Below are 22,046 nucleotides of genomic sequence, written 5' to 3'. Positions count from 1 at the left end.
TTGGATACGAGACTACCTTGGGCGTATTTCTGCGGACTTTTAGAACTTTGTTGACCATATAATAATTGTTGCATTTCCGAGCCTAATATTGCAAATATTTAACCACTTTTCAGTAATTTGTAAATAGTTTGACAGATTTAAGCCACCTTCCACACATAAATGAGTTTATGCATGTGTGTGTATACCCATGTATGTACATGTGTGTGTGTGCACCTGTGTGAGGGGTTGCCCGTGTATATAGTTGTTTATATATAGTAATAGATTTTCTTCACCTTGTAAATGTTCAGCTCCATTGTACATCAAATGGAATCCCATATTAAAATTCATATGTAGTATTTTGGACATTTATCCAACAAAAAACAGCTATTATCTAGATTTTTTTTTTTTTTTTTTCCTTTTCCTTTGGGAGAAAAAACCCTGACATCCCACTATTACTTCAGAGTCTCCTTCACACTGGAGAGATCTGGGCAGGATTATTAATGACCCACTTACTGAGGAAAAGAAGAGGAGGGGGGAGGGAGGGGGAGGAGGTAAAGGTGCCCATCAGTCATGGAAATGCTAAGCTGCTCGTGGGTATAAAAGGCGAGGCTGTGGATACGGACAGCACAATAGACTGACTGTTCATCGCGGTAAGTAGAGAGCAAGGGAGAGAGGGAAAGAGAGAGACAGAGAAGGAGGAAAGAGAGAAAGAGAGAGAGGGAGGAGAAAGACAGATTGGGGGGAAAGAGAGAGAGGGAGAAGAAAGACAGAGAGTAGAAGGAAATAGAAAGAGAGGGGAAGGGGAAGAGAGAATCGGGAAGGAGATAGAGGAACATCAAGAGAGTGAAGTCTGCGATGTAATTCAAAGTGTTTTGTCTGCTGCGGAGATATATTAAAATATTCCAGTGAGTGTTTCAACATTTGGAATAACCGTGAACTTTGATTTCATTAGAATTCCATCGGCTTGAAAGTCTATCACATCCATTTTTCGGTAAAACGTTCCACAGCATGTGTTTAACAGGTCGGCCAAATACGCCCTTCTGAGGTTTTATCACTTCTCCGTTTCAGATGAAGGTCTTTTTGCTGGTGACTGTGGCGGCTGTGGCCCTTGGAGACGACCTGGTGAGTTGCAACACCAATGGCTTATTACAGAGACCAATTTCAATAAGGAAACGGTTCCACAGTGGTCAGTTTCAACAAGGAACTAAGTAGAGAGCAAGGGAGAGAGGGAAAGAGAGAGGCAGGGAGGGAGGAAAGAGAGAAAGAGAGAGAGGGAGGAGAAAGACAGATTGGGGGGGGGGGGGGGGGAGAGGGAGAAGAAAGACAGAGAGTAGAAGGAAATAGACCAATTTCAATAAGCGGACCAGTTTTGATTGGGAACATAATTTGTTGTTTGTTGTTAGGTTGTTGCCGTTCACTGGGAGAATCATAGGAATAAGGCTATTTCTTTACCGTAAATCTAAATTCTTTGTTATTGCAGAGTTATTCCATTTTCTAGAAATCTTTCAAACTAAGACTAAAAAGAAGAAACGCAAGCTTATTCTGCATCTGACCTGCCACATACTCTTGGTTAATGCCATTAACATTGCAGGTGGACCACCAGCGGGGCGACAGCGAGTACCACTTCGCTTGGCTCCACGACGGCGGGCGGACCTACGACTGGCAGGGCGCCAACAGCTACTGCTCGAGCCTCGGCCGCGGCTGGAAGGGAATCAGCATCGAGAGCAGGGAAGAAGACGCCTTCGTCACCGATGTCATCGATGAATGTAATTTCCTGCGTTTTCATCACACGTACTTATGAACCCATGGTGACACCCACACGCAATTGCCAAGCCTGATTATATTGTTTATTATGTATGTGTTACTGAATGCTTATGTTTTTTTATTTGGCTTCCCTCTCAGACGACCTGCCGTGGATCTGGACCGGAGGCCAACGCAGGGGACGCGACTTCGTGTGGCCTTCGGGAGCCCGTTTCGTGGGTCTGAACTGGTCTCACACCGGCGGGTATGTGCGCGGGTCCTGACGCGGTCTGCCTGTTTGCGTTAAAACCTCCTTATCGTCTATAGGTTTCTTTCCCCATACCATGAGATAAAAACGTTTTATCAGCTGGTTTTCTAATTCCTGCTGTCGCCACCAGGAGGAAGCAACCGCAACCAGACAACCGCGAGAAAGGGGGCGAGAACTGCGTGGCCGTCCTCAACGACTTCTATGACGACGGCGTCAGGTGGCACGACATCGCCTGCCACCACGAGAAGTCCATCATCTGCGAGCGCTCCGACTGAGAGCTCGGGGCGGAGGCCAGAGGGCGAAGTCTGAGATTCTGTCCGTATTTATTCCTATTTAAATTTGAATGAGAAATAAAGTTAATTCGCTTATTCTATATTCATTGCGGATTTTTACCTTTTTGCGAACACATCTAATTCTCATTTCGTTCGGTAGTGCCACATCCTCACTCCTGTAAATGTATCTATATATGCACTTATATATAGACATGCATGCATACATACATATATATATATATATATATATATATATATATACATGTATGTATACACACGCAAATATATACACATACATACACACACGTAAATACAAACACATATACTGTATATATACACATATGTATAAATTGTGTATATATATATATATTTATATATATGTATATATACCTATATGTATATATGCACACACACTCATATATATGTATATATATATACATATACATACATACATATATATACACATTTATATGTGTGTGTAAACATACATGTATGTGTGTATATATGTATATATATGCATATATACATACACATATATATGTATATATATTCATATATATAAATGTATATAGATAAATAAATACATTAATATGCATGATATATGTATATATATATGCATGTATATGTATATATACATATGTATATATATATGTATACACACAGATACATGCATGTACAAATATATACATGTGTGTGTATCTATACTTGTATATACACAAGTAGGTAGGTATGTATATATATGTATACATATATATACATATACATATATGTAAAAATAGATAAACATACATATATCCATATATACACATGAACATGTTGAAATGTAGAAAAGGTATAAATAAGAATGAATATCTTCACAATACAAGATATTTTTTGACCGGTTTCGATTATATCTTCGTCAGGAATACATACATGAAAGAAACTACAGAGTATATATATATATATATATATATATATATATATATATGAGATATGAGCTGGTGACCGTGACCTCCCATTCATTGTCCGTATAATTGCTGCTGCGACGTTAGATAGTTTGCATCTGCCCGATGCTGTGTTTATTTGTTTTTACTCCGTCGCGATGTATGTAGATTCCATAATTTTTCTTTTTCTGTTTGTTCTGTCCTCCATGGGCTACTTCTGCTTCCCTCCAGTTCGGTAGATGTTCAGCTTCATCTACAAGGCGTTGGAAGTCCTATGGTGACGGATTTAAGCTCGATGTTCGCTGATCCTGGTGTTGAAACCACGGCCTGTTTCACCAAAGTATGCTGCATCGCATTTGCTGCAAGGTATGCGATATACAGCACCGTTAGGGTTGCTTTTGGGCTGCTTTCTGTCTCGTATTACGTCATGTATCTTTTTCCCGGATGTGCTACCGATTCTCACTGGGATATTTGTTTCATGAATGAATAAATTATATAGGCAACCTACTCCTCTAGAAATTTAGGGCTGCAGATCCTCTGTGCTTTGAGGAAGAAGCCAATTACAGCACCAGTTTTGTTGGATATAATCATCTTTATTTGTAGGTTTCCTGTATACAGAGAAACGTAGGCCAGAGTCTCCAGGAAAGGTAATTTTTGATCCACTTCCTCCTCCACGACGAACTGGATTTTCTCGTGGACGGAGTTAAGCCGCGCCAATGTATGTTGTAAGCACGACCTTCTGGGGACAATAACGAGGACATCATCTACGCAACGAAGCCAAGTTGAATGTCTGCATCCCTCTTCAGCGTCACAATGAACAGGCAGGCCATGGCAAGACGGTGGGAATCACTGATAACCTTCATAGCGCCGGAGAGGGGTTTAGCCAAACGATGGGGAGCGCTACCGATACCAAAGATTTCTAGCATTATATATATATATTTTTTTCTTCGTTTAAATAAAAAAGTCCTCTCTGTAAGAATAAGGGAAAGTGGATCATAAAGTTTTTGTAAAAAGGTAAGGTTTAAGAAATTGGTCTTTATTCATCGTCACATATAAATACATATAAATATAGACAACGTCATTTGATCTAGATCACATAGATGAGATTATGCTACAAGAAAGCAGTATTGCTCTTCATCCGTGAACTTGGACTTTGCGCTCGCAGATGATGGCCTTGTCGTGGTGGCAGGCGATGTCGTGCCACTTGACGCCGTCGTCGTAGAAGTCGTTGAGAACCCCCAGGCAGTGCTCGTTCCCCTCTCGGTTGTCTGGTTGTGGTCGATGGTTCCTGGTGATCACATTGGTAAGAGTTAGAAGAGTTTTCAGCAGAGTTTAGCCTCTGGGTGTGTCTGAGTAAATGGAAAAGCCAGGAGGCACTTACCCGCCGGTGTGAGACCAGTTCAGACCCACGAATTCTTCACCTGAAGCCCAGGCGAAGCCGTGGTTCTTGATATGACCTGAGGTCCAAATCCATGGTAGGCGATCTAAAAAGAAGATAAAAATGCACACATTTAGCAAACTTACCCACATACCTTCGTGGACTCGAGCATCGACCCTTCAAGGTTCGGGTCTGAATCCCACAACACAACAGAGAGGATCAGCTTCAAATATAAAAGGAGACAGAAATGCACACATTTAGCAAACTTGCATACTCATACCTTCGTGGACTCGAGTCTCGACCCTTCAAGGTCTGGGTCTGAATCCCACAACACAACAGAGAGGATCAGCTTGAAATGTTACCTTCTATAATCGCTTCCCTAACGAGACTGTCCTCCTGGTGAGTCCCGATGCTGATGCCCTGCCAGCCGGAGCCGAGGTTGGCGCAGTACTGGTTGGCGCGATCCCACGTGTAGGTCTTGCGGCCGTCATGGCGCCACGAGAAGTGGTATTCGCTGTCGCCCTGCCTTTGGTCCACCTGAATCGGCCGTGGGTGGGCGAAGAATGTTTGATGTTATGGGAAATTTCTTAAATGGATATCGACATAGGGAAATACGAATGATTTATCTCAAATGACAAGAAAGATTGCTTCAAAATGTTAGTTGAAGGACCTCGTCAATACATACACACACATATATATGTGTGTGTGTATGAATGGTGTGAAAGCAGTCCTGAATGCAGCGTCAGGGACCTCGACACTCACCGGGACGCCCGAGGAAGCTGCCGGGGGCACTGCAGGTCCACTTTGGCTTCGATGCACCTGAAGTTCAAGTGAAAAGATTTTGTTCATTAGTCTGGTAGACTTGATTTGAGGGGAGGATATTCTGGTAAAGGAAATCGGCTAAGGCAAAGGAACAATCTCGCTCGTTATGGCGAAACATTTACTTCTGCAGATTTGTCGAAATCCTGTCACTCTAGAAGGGTCCGAAGACTCACCGGGACCACCGGAGCCGGCTGGTGCACCACAGGGTGCACAGGTGCCACGGGGCGGTGGACGGCGGCATGTCTGAAGCCATGCCCAAAATGAGGGAAGTGCCCATGCCCATGGAAAACTCCATGGAAATGCCCGTGTCCGCCAAGGGAGTGATCCCCAGCAGCCACAGCAGCCAAAGCGAACAGCAGTAAGACCTTCATCTGTAAATCAGAAGCGAATACACTTACGGAATGACGTAAATAATCAATAGAGTAATCATCTCCTATCACACACCGAATTCTCTTACACCTGATTTACATACATTAAGTAACTTCTGATTCGCCCCCAACTGTGTTTTTACACTTCACAAACATTTACAAACCACTACCGATTCCCCAGTCACAATACACCCTTAGCTACAAAAAAAAAAAAAAAAAAAAAAAATCGTTTAAACGTGAAAGAGTTGAGACGCGTGATCTTCCCCAGCGCCCGGCCGGCCTACCATGCTCAGCGGACGAGCGAATGTGTCGACCGCAAGCAGAGCCGCCCTTTTATATGCAGCTTTTGCCTTCGCTTTGAGGAGAAGGTCACTCATCTACGTGGATTTTCTCCCGTTTGCCCTTCGTTCCATAGCAGTAGAAGCGTCTCCCTGGACATGTGTATCTCATATCTAGAGAAAAGTCACAAATCTAGGAAAAAGTCCGGATATCCATTCTTTCTCTTGCTGTTCCTGTAAAACATTAACACCCCTGGCTCTCTGCGATACAAATATATATATATATATATATATATATATATATATATATATATATGTACATGTATACACATATAGATAAATATGTATAACTAGATGTTAAATACAATAAATATATACCATATATATGTGTTTATATATGTATATATGTATATTTGTATATATCATGTGTTATGCAGTTATTACATTATAATTGAAATATATATCAAAGGAATGTTATGCAGAGTATGATATAGTTAAGTCTATACTGAAATAACCATTTTCTTTTGTTACGTACATTGGTTTTCGTTTCTTTGTATTCATAAATGCTTGTGTAATTGTTGTGACTTTATTGGTTAACGTAAAATTAGTTTATTTGAAATGTATTAGTAATAGCCACAATGGCGTAAAGGAAGTTGTGATAGTTATATTAACTGGGTTGGACGTAAGGACTTATATGTGATTTTAAAAGGCCTGCTCTTGCTTTGAATTTACCTGCCATGCTTAGACAGTACACCAGCAGAATAGTTGAGAACTTTAGGTTATTTTCCATATTGCATGTATTGATATCCAATCAACAAATATTCCATGAAATGTAGTTTAATTAAGTGTGATCACGTGTTATGGTAAAGACCAACAAACATTGTCATGATATTATTTTTTTCCTTATATTAGTTACATTTATACTTCTGTTCCTTATTGATATTATGGCATAATCTAGACAGGGTTTTGTATGTTTCATAAATCAGTTTGATATTAGACTTATGAGTGTTTGTTTTTCTGATTGGTTTAACTTTGCTGAAATATAACTATAAATTCATGAAATGGTTATGATGCTAAGTTAATCCATTGTATTTAGCTGTGGTGAATTTGACCACACATCCGAGAGTAAGTCGACCTGGTGGGAAGTTGTCTGAGATGGGGCCTGTCCTGACCCATTTGAAATAATTTTCATGTGACTATTTACTAAATATTATTTCATATGTTCTTTGATACTGTTCATAATTTGTTTGTTTGCAGTAACCAGTGACTCATGATGGTTAAGTTTAATGTAGGAGACTTTGTCAGTGATTAATTTACGTAAAATTTGGTTGATATTAGAAAAGATGACTGGAAAACAATTGCAGAGTATCACCAGATTCTAATTAAATCATCTTGGCCAAAAGATTAAAGAAAATGCTGTCAAGGTACTAACTGATAAGGAAGTTTTAGATACTGATGCATTAACTTTGCTAGACATGGACACACAAGAATTTGAAAGTGATATCACAGCCATACGGTTAAGAGAAATGGAAATTGAGTTTGAGAAATATAAACTAGGCTTGCAAGTTAAAGAAAATGAAAGAGCAAGAGACTTTTGACTTTTCTGGGCTCAAATACAAAGTTCAGCTGGTAGACAACATAATATAAACTCTAATATTTTTGATATCTTGAAAGTAACCAAGCTTGTACTACCATTTGATGAGGACGATCCTCAAGATTTTTTGTTTTCTTGCAATTTGAACATCTGGGTAATACTTTAGGTTGGCCTAGAGAAATTTGGACTCTCTCGGTTCAAACTATCCCGAAGGGGAAGGGACGTTCTAGTTACTTTTCTTTCTCAACAGTTGGATTTTGATCTGGTTAAGTCCACAGTTTTAAAGTCATATCAGTTAACTGCTGAATATTAAAGACAAAAAATGTGGAAACAACAAGTAAGACGCCAACCAAACTTATTTAGAATATTCTCATTCCTCAAAAAAGTTATTTGAGAGATGGTGCAAGTAGTGTAACTGATTATGAAGAGTTGAGTGAAACTATTTTGCTGGAGCATTCTTTTAGAGGCATTACTCAGGAAGTGAAGAGTAATCTTGAAGAGTAATCTTTTAGAGCGCGAGGTAAATTCATTTGTTTAAGCAGCACACTTAGCAGGAAATTTTATTCTTGTGAATAAGAAGTGTCAAGGCTATACAAGGCCGGGCCAGCCATTGTCCACTGACCAGGGTGGTAGGTTTAGAGATAATGGTCAAACTGTTGTAAGTAAATACGATGTGAAAGATTTCAAATCTTATGGTGGCAATGCAGTTAGATTTAAAAGCTGTTAATTTTGTAAAGAAGCTTGTCGCATAGTTGCATATTGTCATAAACTTAAATTGAAGAAAGAAATAATCTGTTGCTAATGTATGTTATGTTCAAAAGAATTTGTAGAATATTGGAAATGTAGATTCTGATGTCACGTTTAATAAGGGTTTTGATCCTTATAAGTTTACAGGATTTATATTTACTGTGGAGGGCGATGAGCCGGTTTCATTTACTATCCTGCGAGATACAGCTTCTTCACAAAGTATTGTGTTGAAGAGTGCTTTACCTGTTTTAGAGAATGTTTTGACGGTTAAGCATGTGCTGATAAGGGGGGGTAGCGGAATAGTTAGAGTCCCTCTTTGCAAGTTGTTTTTGCAGTCAGAATGTTTGACGCGTCCTGTTGAACTAGCTCTACCAGTTCCAGGTTATACTTTTGGGTAATGATATAGCAGGTAGAATTGTGTGTAGCTTATATTGTTTCAGATCAGTCCTTGCGTCCTTCGCATACTGAAAAAGAAAAAAAACCTTAGTAAGTGAGGGAAGTATGAATATCAATTGCCTTTTTGATGAGTCTTTGTCCCCGAATGCGTTAAGTGGCTCTCAGTTAGAGACGTGTGAGTATAATAGTAAGGATAAAAAAATAAGAGTGATGATGTGAATTTTAACGCTGTACTTATAACACGAATAAGTCTCTTAGAAGCACAAAAGCCTAACGGTATGCATACCTCTCTAAAACCGGCCTGAGCATACGTCACCCATCAGCCGGCACATCATCAATGAATATGTCATCTTCACTGATCAGGTAGTGCGCATTCCTCTTTCGTTTCAGTCTACGACTTCAATTCACCGTGAGATATTTCCATCAGTTATATTTATGTATTTTATTTCCTTGATGAGCACTCCAGCCCAGCGGCCTACCAGACATGGGTCTGCCCTTCGGCCAGCGTGCCTGTTATATATATATATATATATATATATATATATATTTATATATATGTATAATGTATGTGTGTATTTGTATACATATGTATATATCTATCATATATATACACTTACACACACACAAACACACACACACACACACACACACATGCACACACACACACACACACACACACACACACACACACACACACATATATATATATATATGAGTATTTATATAGGAGTATATATGTGGAATATATATATATATATATATATATATATATATATAAACAAACAAGCAGTGTCTGTGAGCTTCGTTCCTTTGCACATTTTCATAAATTTCATCATTTTTTTCTGCTCGCCTTCGCTGCAGGGAATTCAGAGTCGCACACACACACATATAAATTTATGTATGTATTATACGCACACAAGGGTGCATTCTCGGTATACAGCGCATATGGAGGCGCTGAAATTGTGCCTCTAACGACAGGTTAGTATAAATATCTTAGTATGCATTAGTTCATAATTAGTACAAATATTTTACCTAAACCTTGCCTCTAGTTCTTCAGAAATAGTTTTTATTATAGATTGTTGACAGAGAATTTATGACACAAACGTATGATCTTGCTTAGTTATGTTGTTAATATCGAATGCCATTTATAATTATCTCAGTAACTCGAGTTGGTATACTTTAAATTTCGTGTTAGATTAGTATACTCTAAATCTTCTAGGTTTTGGTCAGTAGTTATAATATATCTAAGTGAATATTATCCAAAGACTAAAATCACAAGCAGTGCACCCACATAGTCTGCAATAATTTGAGAAATAATTATCTAATACATGACTGATTACTTAGGTCGTGTTAAGAAATAACTAGAGGTAAGGAAGAGATGATATAAACACTGAAGGACTGATCATTCTTAAACCAAATTCTACATCTAATATATATATACACACATATACATATATACATATCTACATATATGCATATGTGTATATATAAATGCATATATATATATATATATAGATAGATATTTATATATATATGTTGATATATATGATATATATATATATACATATAAACGCATATATATATATATATATATATATATATATATATATATATACATACATACATATATATGTATTTACGCAGACACACACACATATATGTCTGTATGCGTGAATAGTGTCAATACATACACAAACATAAAACAATGCATGCAGAGTACAGTGAGAGCATTCATGCTCTTAATTCACTGGAATATGTCTAGTGACTAAGAACAGAGAGGAAAAATGTCAATAACTATAGGGTTCGAAAACTTTATTTCAAACGATATAACTATAATCAATTTAGAATACTTTTGGTTCGCTTTATTCCAATTCTGGTAATTCGAAAATGGCAATAAAACAATACTTAGATTCATACAGTGTTTATAAATAAGTTTTTATTGGGCTTATCATATGTCTGTATATAATATACATATACTTTACACGTGTGTATATCTGTGTCTGTCTGTGTGTATCTGTGTTCATCCGTGAACTGGGACTTTGCGCTCGCAGATGATGGCCTTGTCGTGGTGGCAAGCGATGTCGTGCCACTTGACGCCGTCGTCGTAGAAGTCGTTGAGAACCCCCAGGCAGTGCTCGTTCCCCTCTCGGTTGTCTGGTTGTGGTCGATGATTCCTGGTGGTCATAGTGATACGAGTTAGAAGAGTTTTCAGCACAGTTTAGCCTCTGCGTGTGTCTGAGGAAAAGGGAAAGCCAGGAGGCACTTACCCGCCGGTGTGAGACCAGTTCAGACCCGCGAATTCTTCACCTGAAGCCCAGGCGAAGCCGTGGTTCTTGATATGACCTGAGGTCCAAATCCATGGTAGGCGATCTAAAAAGAAGATAAAAATGCACACATTTAGCAAACTTACCCACATACCTTCGTGGACTCGAGTCTCGACCCTTCAAGGTTCGGGTCTGAATCCCACAACACAACAGAGAGGATCAGCTTCAAAAATTACCCTCTATAATCGCTTCCCTGACGAGACTGTCCTCCTGGTGAGTCCCGATGCTGATGCCCTGCCAGCCGGAGCCGAGGTTGGCGCAGTACTGGTTGGCGCGATCCCACGTGTAGGTCTTGCGGCCGTCATGGCGCCACGAGAAGTGGTATTCGCTGTCGCCCTGCCTTTGGTCCACCTGAATTGGCCGTGGGTGGGCAAAGAATGTTTGATGTTAGGGGAAATTTCCTTAATCGATGTCGACAGCGGGAATGATTTAACTCTAAATGAAAACAAGGATTGATTCAATAGGTTAGACGAAGGATCTTGTCATTACATGCTTATTTACTAGTCATTTCAAGGTGTGAAAGCAGTCCTGAATGCAGCGTCAGGGGCCTCGACACTCACCGGGACGCCCGAGGAAGCTGCCGGGGTCACCGCAGGTCCATTTTGGCTTCGGTGCACCTGAAGTTCAAGCGAAAATATTTTGTCATTAGTCCATTAGATTTGATTTGAGGGGAAGATATTCTGGTAAAGGAAATCGACTTAGGCAAGCGATGAAGCATTTGCTTCTGCAGATTACTTTTACCATCCTTGAATATTCCTATTTGACGAAATTCTGCCACACCAGAAGTGTCCGAGGACTCACCGGGGGCACGGGAGCCGGCTGGTGCACCGCAGGTCGCACGGGGCGGTGGACGGCGGCATGTCTGAAGCCATGCCCAACATGAGGGAAGTGCCCATGCCCATGGAAAACTCCATGGAAATGCCCGTGTCCGCCAAGGGAGTGATCCCCAGCAGCCACAGCAGCCAAAGCCAACAGCAGTAAGTACTTCATCTGTAAAAAAGAAGCGAATTCACTTAGAGAATGACGCAAATAGTCAATAGTTCGAGCGATAGTCTCCAGTCACACAGCGAATTTTCTTACAACTTATTTAGAGCGCATCTGGGTAATGTACATAAGATAAGTAATTACGAATTCGTCCTCATCTGTCTTTTCACACTTCACACTCAATTCACAAACCACTACCGATTCCCCATTCACAATACACGCCTTGTCTACCAAAACATTTCGTCTAAATGCAATAAAAGAGTTGAGACGCGTGATCTTCCCCAGCGCCCGGCCGGCCTACCATGCTCAGCGGACGAGCGAATGTGTCGACCGCAAGCAGAGCCGCCCTTTTATATGCAGCTTTTGCTTTTGCCTTTGATTTGAGGAGGTCACTTGTCTACGTGGATTTTCTCCCGTTTGCCCTTCATTCCGTAGCAGCAAAAGAAACTCGATGGAAAAGAAAGAATGAAAGAAAGAAAGAAAGAAAGAAAAAAACATATGCCTTCTAAAAAAAGATATTTAAATGCCTTACCTTGACGACGTCCTTTTGATTTTTTTTTCATCACTCTTTTTTATCAAATGAATGCGTTTTTTTTTTTTTTTTTTTTTCAAATATACATGTGTAAGCATGCATATGAACATTTGTATCTGTGAATATATTTATATAGATATATACACACACACATACTTCCTATGCTGAAACTTTCTTGAATCTGTTCTAATACTCCAATTTCTGGAACTTTTCCCGGTGACTTTCCAGGATTTTCTGTCAATTTCTTCCTACAGAACTACCTGCAAAAATTCTTTTCTAAAGTGATTGGTAATATTTCAGATTTTTTTTTTTTTTTTTTTTTTTTAAGAACCTCCTTGTACTTTTCAGGAACTTTCTTAGATACCCGCAGGAAATTATTGGCCTTTTTTCCAGAACTTCCGTCTCTAAGATTTAACTGGAACTCATTAATTCATTAATCCATTTACTTCTTATTCCTTTTTCTATTGACTTCTCTGACTCTTGATATATATCTTTTGTTAAACATTTCTCCATTCCTATTTTTAATTTTCTCAAGCAAATTCTGTTTTATATTGATGTTTTTAGCAACTTCAAATGCACTCTCCCTTTCCTCTCTTCTCCTTCTTCCTTCCTTCTTTCATTTTACTTCCTCCTTATTTTGTTCCTCTTCTTATGATCTCTGTCACTTCTTCCTTTTCCTTCATTTGATTCCCTTGCTCCTTTCCTTCCCCCTTTCTTCCTCCTTCCTACTGGTTCTTCCTCCTTTCTGCTGGTTCTTCTTTAGCCATTATAATGGTGCCCTTTCACCCTTTCTAATGGTGCCCCTTCTGATGATAATAATAAAGATAATGATAATTTAGGGTTTGCTGCGACAGGCTCTTGTGACTTCAGGCAAATTGTGGCTTGTGTGTTTATTGTACTTCTAAACTACCCCCTTTGTGCAAGGAATGACCGGTGTTATCACCCACTGGCGGCGCGGGAATCAAACGCAGGTAAGCAAGATTGCAAGGCGAGGACGCTACCGCTGCACCAAACAGCACAAGGTGCCCAATGCCCCGTCTAATGCCGCCTCTTCTGCCTTTCCAATGGTGCTCATTCTACCCTTCTAATAGCGCCCCTTCTGCCCTTCCAATGGTGCCACTTAAACCTTCTAATGGTGCCCCTTCCACCCATCTAATGGTACCCCTTCACCCCTTCTAATGGTGCCCCCTCTATCTTTCTAGTTGCGCCTCTTTAGCCTTCTAAAGGGGCCTCTTCTGGGGCTCTACTGCTGTTCCTCCCGCACACGCAGGAAAACACAAACACAAACCAACATCTACAGCTGTTTCATCAGGGACTGGAGCTGAGGTGTGTCGGCTCTGGTGGCTCACCCTTTGTACTCATGTTTTTTTATATTCAATAGTAACTTCTTGATCAAAATCAGGAAACAAAAGTGCTGCTATAGTTAATCAGGAAATTTATGTGAAAAAGATCGTCTTCATCAATAGTCAAATATAAATAGGAATAAATACAGTGTATAATCATTTGCTCTAGATCATATGGACGTGATCATGCTACATGAAAGCAGTGTGCATATGCTCCTGCATGCATGTGTATTTGTGTTTATCCGTGAACTTGGACTTTGCGCTCGCAGATGATGGCCTTGTCGTGGTGGCAGGCGATGTCGTGCCACTTGACGCCGTCGTCGTAGAAGTCGTTGAGAACCCCCAGGCAGTGCTCGTTCCCCTCTCGGTTGTCTGGTTGTGGTCGATGATTCCTGGTGATCACATTGGTAAGAGTTAGAAGATTTTTCAGCAGAGTTTAGCCTCTGGGTGTGTCTGAGTAAAAGGGAAAGCCAGGAGGCACTTACCCGCCGGTGTGAGACCAGTTCAGACCCACGAATTCTTCACCTGAAGCCCAGGCGAAGCCGTGGTTCTTGATATGACCTGAGGTCCAAATCCATGGTAGGCGATCTAAAAAGAAGATAAAAATGCATTTAGCAAACTTGCATACTCATACCTTCGTGGACTCGAGTCTCGACCCTTCAAGGTCTGAGTCTGAATCCCACAACACAAGAGAGGATCAGCTTGAAATGTTACCTTCTATAATCGCTTCCCTGACGAGACTGTCCTCCTGGTGAGTCCCGATGCTGATGCCCTGCCAGCCGGAGCCGAGGTTGGCGCAGTACTGGTTGGCGCGATCCCACGTGTAGGTCTTGCGGCCGTCATGGCGCCACGAGAAGTGGTATTCGCTGTCGCCCTGCCTTTGGTCCACCTGAATTGGCCGTGGGTGGGCAAAGAATGTTTGATGTTAGGGGAAATTTCCTTAATCGATATCGAGAATGATTTAACTCAAAATGAAAACAAGGATTGATTCAAAAGGTTAGATGAAGGACCCCGTCATTACATGCTTATATACTAGTAATTTCAAGGTGCGAAAGCAGCCCTGAATGCAGCGTCAGGGGCCTCGACACTCACCGGGACGCCCGAGGAAGCTGCCGGGGGCACTGCAGGTCCATTTTGGCTTCGGTGCACCTGAAGTTCAAGCGAAAATATTTTGTCATTAGTCTATTAGATTTGATTTGAGGGGAAGATATTCTGGTAAAGGAAATCGACTCAGGCAAGTGGGGACAATCTCGCTCGTGAGGACTCACCGGGACCACGGGAGCCGGCTGGTGCACCACGGGTCGCACGGGGTGGTGGACGGCGGCATGTCTGAAGCCATGCCCAACAGGAGGGAAGTGCCCATGCCCAACGGGACGGAAACCTCCATGGAAATGCCCGTGTCCGCCAAGGGAGTGATCCCCAGCAGCCACAGCAGCCAAAGCTAACAGCAGTAAGAACTTCATCTGTAAATCAGAAGTAGATACACTTACAGAATGACGTAAATAGTCAATAGTTCGAGCGATAGACTCCAGTCACACAGCGTATTATCTTACAACTTATTTAGAGCGCATCTGGGTAATGTACATTACATAAGTAATTACAAATTCGTCCTCAACTGTCTTTTCACACTTCACAAAAATTCACAAACCACTATTCCCCAGTCACAATACACGCCTTGGCTACATAAAATTTTCGTTTAAGTGACAAAAAAGATGATCTTTTCCAGGCGACCGAGGAGACCAACGTCACAACACCGTTCCTCTCTCCGTCCCGCCGGCCGGCTTACCATGCTCAGCGGACGAGCGAGTGTGTCGACCGCAAGCAGAGCCGCCCTTTTATATGCAGCTTTTGCTTTTGGCTTTGCTTTGGGAAGGTCATTCTACCTGGATTTTCACCCATTTGCCCTTCGTTCCATAGCAGTTGAAGCGTCTCTCTGGAAATGTGTATCTCAAATCTAGAGAAAAGATACGGATGTGCCTTTTCCATACAGACTGCGATGGTCATGGAAGTCCCTTTTTCTTTCAGTTGCTCTCTATTACTTTTTATGCAAATACGTGCACCTCTCTCTAATATGTGTATACACACACATACACACAAACACATATATAAACCTAGGTATACACAAACACACACATATATATAGAGAGAAAGAGATATGTGTTATATATACGCCACATACATGTCTCTCTCTCTGTATATATATGTATATATATACATATATATATGTATTTATGTATCTATCAAATAAGTATACATATCTAAAACAAGGCTGAGCATTCGGCACATCATCTATTAATATGTTCTTTTCACATGTATATATATATATATATATATATATATATATATATATATATATATGCATAAATATATATCGAAGCGTCGTTTACCAGTCCAGCAAACCGCAGTGTCCTTCAGTTTCGTCATGTTGCACATTTTCATAATTTTTATCCATTTTCTCTTCTCGCCTTCGCTGCGGGGAATTCAGAGTCGTTTTGATGTATTTTGTTACTGATTCTCTCTTTTTTTTATGAAAGCCATAACTGTTTAACTTCCCTTTTTTCCGTATAACCGGAATGCTTCTGGAGGTTTCAGGAAAGTTTCAAGGAAATTTCGGAGAGCTTCCTTGAAATTTTCCTCTCAACTGTCCTTGTGGAAGTTCCTTGCATTTTTCTAAAGCATTCTTCGCTGCAACTTTCCCGGCAGCTTTCTGTGACTTTTTTATTTTTTATTTTTTATTGGAAACTTTTCTTGAACTTCCTCACAAGGGTCGGTCACCCAGCATGCAAGTTCGAATCATGCCCAAGGGTCTGAGATTAAGGGGAAGGGCATCCACTTGCCGACACCAAAGTCCTTCGAAAGATGGCATATTCATAGCCATTGTGAAGAAGTTCGTGACGTAATGATACCGGATCACTGAACTTCCTTGCACCTTCTTAGGAAACTTCCTTCTGTATCTCCTGCTCCTTCGCCCTCCCATTCTCCTTCTCATCCCTGATTATCATTCTCTCAAGGAAGAGAAGGAGAAATAGAATTAGAGGGAGGATTCTTAATTCATATCACAACAGATTTCTTTTCATTTCTAGTTTCTGTTTTTAAAGAAATTTGCTGCTTTAACCTACAGAGGCCGTTTTGACACCGGCTTACTTTTTATAAATAAATGGCAATGTCATAACTATTATCTCCTACCAAACTCGCTTGATCTCAAGAAAACCACTCATAAATAAACTATTCGAAATATCTCTTCATTCATTATTCACTTTCAGACTCTTCCTTTACATCTGTTTGTTGTGTGTGTGCGTGCGTGTGTGTGTGTGTGTGTGTGTGTGTGTGTGTGTGTGTGTGTGTGTGTGTGTGTGTGTCTTTCAGGATGAATAAGGTTAATTACCAGAAAAAGTTCCTCTGTCATCACGGACAAGCCTGGGTGAAGAATGCCCCGTTCCTTTAAGAATATTATAATTTCGTTGGTATCGATTTATTTATCATTATTCTTTTACTATACTCATATTAACGTCTTCAGGGACACCAACCATATTAATCCTTACTTCTCCTGCTTTAATTTACACTCCAATTTAGAAGTCACTTATGAAACTGAACTTAATAATAGTGTCTCATTCGTAGACACTATATTTACATATTCTAACAAATCACTTTTCAACGAACAACCACAGAATTTCCACTTTCACTGGCCTCTGCCTTTATTATCTGAGCTACATTCGTCGTATCAATAAACTCAGCTGCCTCAAAACTGTTATCGCCCGAGCTTTCACACACACACACACATATATGAATAAATATATATATATATGTACACATTATTTTATTTATAAATATATACACAGTCAGACAAACACACACATACATATATAAACACAGACACACACACACACACACACACACACACACACACACACACACACACACACATATATATATTTATACATATATACACAGTCACACAAACGCACACACACATTTTATATGCATACATACATACATACATATATATTCATATATATACACACATATATATATATATATATGCACACATGAGTACATCTACGGAAAACCGACAGGTTAGTATAAATATAAATATCTAGTTCTTCAGAAATAAATTTCATCATACATCGCTGACAGACCTTTATGAGAAACGTATACCTTTGGTTAAATATATCACTAACATCGAATGTCCCTAATGATTATCTCAGTGAATATTCCGTTATATTTCGTGTTGGATTAGTATTCTCTAAATCTTCTAGACTTTGGTCACAAGCAATATATCTAAGTGAATATTATCCAAAGACAAAATCATCCACACAATCTGCAATAATGGGATGGAAAATACATAACTGATAATTTGTGTAGGCCGTTAAAGATATAACTTAGAGTAAAGAAAAGCTGATATAAACATTAAAGGACTGACTATTCTTAAAACTCATTCTACACTTTATATATATATATATATATATATATATATATATAATGTATGTAGGTATATATTTATGTGCGTGCGTGTGTGTGCAGGCTGTGTATGTCTATGCGTAAACTGCGTGCGTGTATTGGTATGCGTGAACAGTGTCCATGCATACATAAACACAAAACTCTATGCGTACACAGTTCAATGAGTGAATTCGTACAAATGCTCTTAATTCATTGGAATATGTCTGGTGACTAAGGACGGAGAGGAAAAAAGTAATTAAATAAAGGGTTCGAAAACTTTATTTCAAACAATATACTTAGTTTTGATTTATTCTCTTTCAATTCTGGCCACTCGAAAACGGTAATAAAGTCTTTATAAATAAGGTCTTATTATATGTCTATAAATTAATACATATACGTATACCTACACACTGATGTACGTTCATCACTGTGTCTATGTGCATCTGTGTTCATCCGTGGACTCGGACTTTGCGCTCGCAGATGATGGCCTTGTCGTGGTTGCAGGCGATGTCGTGCCACTTGACGCCGTCATCGTAGACGTTGTTGAGAACCCCCAGACAGTGCTCGTTCCCCTCTCGGTTGTCTGGTTGTGGTCAATGATTCCTGGTGGTCATAGTGATACGAGTTAGAAGAGTTTTCAGCAGAGTTTAGCCTCTGGGTGTGTCTGAGTAAAAGGAAAAGGCAGGAGGCACTTACCCGCCGGTGTGAGACCAGTTCAGACCCACGAATTCTTCACCTGAAGCCCAGGCGAAGCCATGGTTCTTGATATGACCTGAGGTCCAAATCCATGGTAGGCGATCTAAAAGGAGACAAAAAATGCAAACATTTAGCAAACTTACCCACATACCTTCGTGGACTCGAGTATCGACCCTTCAAGGTCTGGGTCTGAATCCCACAACACAACAGAGAGGATCAGCTTCAAATATTACCCTCTATAATCGCTTCCCTGACGAGACTGTCCTCCTGGTGAGTCCCGATGCTGATGCCCTGCCAGCCGGAGCCGAGGTTGGCGCAGTACTGGTTGGCGCGATCCCACGTGTAGGTCTTGCTGGCCGTCATGGCGCCACGAGAAGTGGTATTCGCTGTCGCCCTGCCTTTGGTCCACCTGAATCGGCCGAACCGCCATTGTTGTGGGTGGGCAAAGAATGTTTGATATTAAGGGAGATTTCCGCAATCGACATCGAAAGCAGGAAATGCGAAAGATTTAACTCAGAACATGTATATATTTATGTTAATACCTTCAAGGTGTTCGAGACTCACCGGGACACCATCGGAACTAAGATGCTCATGTCCACCATGGAGATGCTCCCCAGCAGCCGCAGCAGCCAAAGCCAACATCAGCAAGAACTTCATCTGTAAATCAGAGACAAGTATGGTTTCAGTGTGATGTAAATAAAAGTCAGATTAAAAGTCTCCATCCATACAGAAAATCGTCCTCAAACTTTACAAAAAACGCATGCGGTTCCTGGCCATTAAACAAAAAAACACACGATCACGTCATCACAATGCATTCGCAAATTAGACACTTCTCTATACAAATGCCTTAAATTGATTAAATGTCACCACAAAGGCCTTTTCTAAGTGACTCAGGATACTAACGATAGCTCAGGTCCTCTCTCTCTCGCCGGCCTTCTTGCCATGAGTAGCAGACGAGCAAATGTTAAGGCCACATGCAAAGCCTTCCTTTTAAATGCAACCAGGTTCCGTTGGTTTGCTTCTCGAGTCTATCCTCTTTTTAGGTCATGATTCTGCATAAACAAATTTCTCCCCGCTTGTCCTTCATAACTTAGAAGGATAAACTCCCAAAGTAGTGTAAAGAAATATTACATGGATGAATCATTGGACTTTACCAGCCGCTACACAGAAAACTATCGTTAGAAAATTATGCTAAACATTCTGACAAAAACCACGAAGCTTTTTTGAGAGTTTTTACGGTTGTTAACACCAGGAAACTGTTGGTATCCCTGAATTTGGTAAATTAACGAATCAAGAGGCTATAAATTCGCAAGTAATTTATAATATGGTGTAATACGTTGTCACTAATTATTTAGCTTTCTTATACATATTTTATGTTGGGTCAATCATAATACGAAAGAAGACATGTGTTAGATATTGCCAGACAGGTACTACTGACACTGTTTATTATATTACCTAATGACTATTGATATATATCATTAAGATCAAAACAAGGAAAATAAGATATTGGTAATATATTCAAGTTTAATATTTTGCGTTCCCAACTCTTGCTGCCTAAACACAGTTCAAGCGTCGAAACATAGACGCCACTAACTCGGCTGTCAACGCACGCCGTCCTATGCTTGCAAGGCATTATTCACGACTGCGACACGATTACGAGGGTGGTCTTGATACATGCATTTTGACATGGCTATCCATACGTTTTTCAGTATGGTATGACTAAGATAGAAGGGATAAGCATAAGTCCGATATGCGAAGCTGAGCCGCGCCCGGGTTATGCCCATGAGGGGAGCTCGGCCTATGTCGACTAATGCCGACTCGCTAACGTGTGTCAGCTGGTGCTGACTCGCTTGAGCTTAGTCCTTACCCGCCGTGGTGCCCAGTCACGGCAGTAACCTCCAGGCGACAATTGCAACCGCCGACCTCTCGGATGAGAGGCGTTATCACTGTACCAACCCGGAGGCAATGGATGGATTCCGTTTCAGGAAACACCCTATCCCTAACTGTTGAGAGGAAACTCTTCTCAAAGATTTCTAACATATCTGCTGCCGGCAAATCAGCCAAAGGCGACATCCGTTACCTTCCCGACACCACTTACATCCACCCAAACAACCCTGCAATGATTCGGCCGGCCATTCCTCCTGCTCGCGATCACATTCTCTGGTTCAGATCTATTAAAAGATGACACTGCATTAAATATAAAAAAGAATGAAGGTACAAGAAAATGTTTCAGCGTTCATTTCTATTAAAACAAACATCTTTCTTCATAATATCGAGCGAAGGGAAATAAGAGGGGGGGGGGGGGGAGGGGTTGCCGTTACCTACATGGTGTTTTGTTGACGCTATACATATCCCGCAGCGTTGGTGCCTTCAGAAAAAAAGTTTTCTCGTCGCAGATTATTTTTCTGTCTTAGAGGGCCTGTGGTTTGTCTGCATATTGCAAGGCATATTCCAGTCTTTTCGGGAATAAGACACTCATGTCACAGTGAATCCTTCATAGCAAATCCAGAACAACCATTCGATACATTATGAATCAGAACGAGACCAATTCGAACCCCAAAATTCCAACCCTTCCATAACATAACGTTCTGTTCGTTATTGAATGTTTGGTGTGTGTGTGTGTGTGTGTGTGTGTATGTGTGTGTGTGTATGTGTTTGTTTGTGTGTGTGTGTGTGTGTGTGTGTGTGTGTGTGTGTGTGTGTGTGTGTGTGTGTGTGTGTGTGTGTGTGTGTGTGTGTGTGTGTGTGTTTATATACGAATGTATATAATTAGGTGTGTATGATTATGCATGCTTCTCCCTGTAAATCTTCTCTATCTACATTTATGTATTTACTTATAAGAGAGTATAAATTAATATATATAGAGACAAACGCACATATATGAAACATAACTATGTGTTTATGTCTGCATATATATATATATATATATATATGTGTGTGTGTGTGTGTGTGTGTGTGTGTGTGT

At 40.4% G+C, this 22,046-nt stretch overlaps 4 protein-coding genes and 1 long non-coding RNA gene across 5 annotated transcripts; 1 reads left to right on the top strand and 4 right to left on the bottom strand.

The window, feature by feature from the left end:
• The first annotated feature begins 620 nt into the window (after positions 1-620).
• On the top strand, positions 621-2,362 carry LOC125027589 (pulmonary surfactant-associated protein D-like). The gene is made up of 5 exons (XM_047616693.1): positions 621-629; positions 1,048-1,101; positions 1,571-1,745; positions 1,882-1,984; positions 2,118-2,362. The coding sequence occupies exons 2-5, from the start codon at positions 1,048-1,050 to the stop codon at positions 2,260-2,262; spliced, it is 477 nt and encodes a 158-aa protein (XP_047472649.1). The 5' UTR covers positions 621-629; the 3' UTR covers positions 2,263-2,362.
• Positions 2,363-3,906: 1,544 nt separating this feature from the next.
• Positions 3,907-6,188, bottom strand: LOC125027620. The gene is made up of 5 exons (XM_047616743.1): positions 5,556-6,188; positions 5,323-5,379; positions 4,923-5,097; positions 4,564-4,666; positions 3,907-4,470 (listed from the first exon to the last, which is right to left on the bottom strand). The coding sequence occupies exons 1-5, from the start codon at positions 5,751-5,753 to the stop codon at positions 4,317-4,319; spliced, it is 687 nt and encodes a 228-aa protein (XP_047472699.1). The 5' UTR covers positions 5,754-6,188; the 3' UTR covers positions 3,907-4,316.
• Positions 6,189-10,670: 4,482 nt separating this feature from the next.
• On the bottom strand, positions 10,671-11,712 carry LOC125026995. Its single transcript, XR_007114973.1, has 4 exons — positions 11,650-11,712; positions 11,266-11,440; positions 11,033-11,135; positions 10,671-10,939 (listed from the first exon to the last, which is right to left on the bottom strand). It is a non-coding gene; the product is annotated as an uncharacterized LOC125026995 (long non-coding RNA).
• Positions 11,713-14,027: 2,315 nt separating this feature from the next.
• Positions 14,028-15,756, bottom strand: LOC125026822. The gene is made up of 6 exons (XM_047615423.1): positions 15,735-15,756; positions 15,217-15,411; positions 15,041-15,097; positions 14,663-14,837; positions 14,434-14,536; positions 14,028-14,340 (listed from the first exon to the last, which is right to left on the bottom strand). The coding sequence occupies exons 1-6, from the start codon at positions 15,735-15,737 to the stop codon at positions 14,187-14,189; spliced, it is 687 nt and encodes a 228-aa protein (XP_047471379.1). The 5' UTR covers positions 15,738-15,756; the 3' UTR covers positions 14,028-14,186.
• A 3,078-nt stretch (positions 15,757-18,834) lies between these two features.
• On the bottom strand, positions 18,835-19,444 carry LOC125026961 (E-selectin-like). The gene is made up of 3 exons (XM_047615567.1): positions 19,315-19,444; positions 19,107-19,184; positions 18,835-18,968 (listed from the first exon to the last, which is right to left on the bottom strand). Exons 1-3 carry the CDS (start codon positions 19,442-19,444, stop codon positions 18,835-18,837), a joined length of 342 nt encoding a protein of 113 aa, XP_047471523.1.
• Positions 19,445-22,046: the final 2,602 nt, after the last annotated feature.

This window comes from Penaeus chinensis, chromosome 7 (assembly GCF_019202785.1).
Source record: "Penaeus chinensis breed Huanghai No. 1 chromosome 7, ASM1920278v2, whole genome shotgun sequence".
Lineage (NCBI taxonomy): Eukaryota > Metazoa > Arthropoda > Malacostraca > Decapoda > Penaeidae > Penaeus > Penaeus chinensis.
The sequence above is the reverse complement of the archived record's forward strand: the minus strand, read 5'-3'. Positions and strand labels throughout refer to the sequence as shown.

Bases quoted from the DNA above. Each gene is read 5' to 3' on its own strand.
- LOC125027620 (XM_047616743.1), bottom strand. From the start codon at position 5,753: ATGAAGGTCTTACTGCTGTTCGCTTTGGCTGCTGTGGCTGCTGGGGAT. The intron at 5,098-5,322 runs GTGAGTGTCGAG...CGGCCGATTCAG, and splicing joins CAGCTTCCTCGGGCGTCCCG to GTGGACCAAAGGCAGGGCGA. The intron at 4,471-4,563 runs GTAAGTGCCTCC...TGTGATCACCAG, and splicing joins AACTGGTCTCACACCGGCGG to GAACCATCGACCACAACCAG.
- LOC125026961 (XM_047615567.1), bottom strand. From the start codon at position 19,444: ATGACGGCCAGCAAGACCTACACGTGGGATCGCGCCAACCAGTACTGC. The intron at 19,185-19,314 runs GTAATATTTGAA...GTCTCCTTTTAG, and splicing joins CAGGGAAGCGATTATAGAGG to ATCGCCTACCATGGATTTGG. The intron at 18,969-19,106 runs GTCTGAACTGGT...GACCACAACCAG, and splicing joins TTCAGGTGAAGAATTCGTGG to ACAACCGAGAGGGGAACGAG.
- LOC125027589 (XM_047616693.1), top strand. From the start codon at position 1,048: ATGAAGGTCTTTTTGCTGGTGACTGTGGCGGCTGTGGCCCTTGGAGAC. The intron at 1,102-1,570 runs GTGAGTTGCAAC...TTAACATTGCAG, and splicing joins TGGCCCTTGGAGACGACCTG to GTGGACCACCAGCGGGGCGA. The intron at 1,746-1,881 runs GTAATTTCCTGC...CTTCCCTCTCAG, and splicing joins CACCGATGTCATCGATGAAT to ACGACCTGCCGTGGATCTGG.
- LOC125026822 (XM_047615423.1), bottom strand. The intron at 14,838-15,040 runs GTGAGTGTCGAG...CGGCCAATTCAG, and splicing joins CAGCTTCCTCGGGCGTCCCG to GTGGACCAAAGGCAGGGCGA. The intron at 14,537-14,662 runs GTAACATTTCAA...TCTTCTTTTTAG, and splicing joins CAGGGAAGCGATTATAGAAG to ATCGCCTACCATGGATTTGG.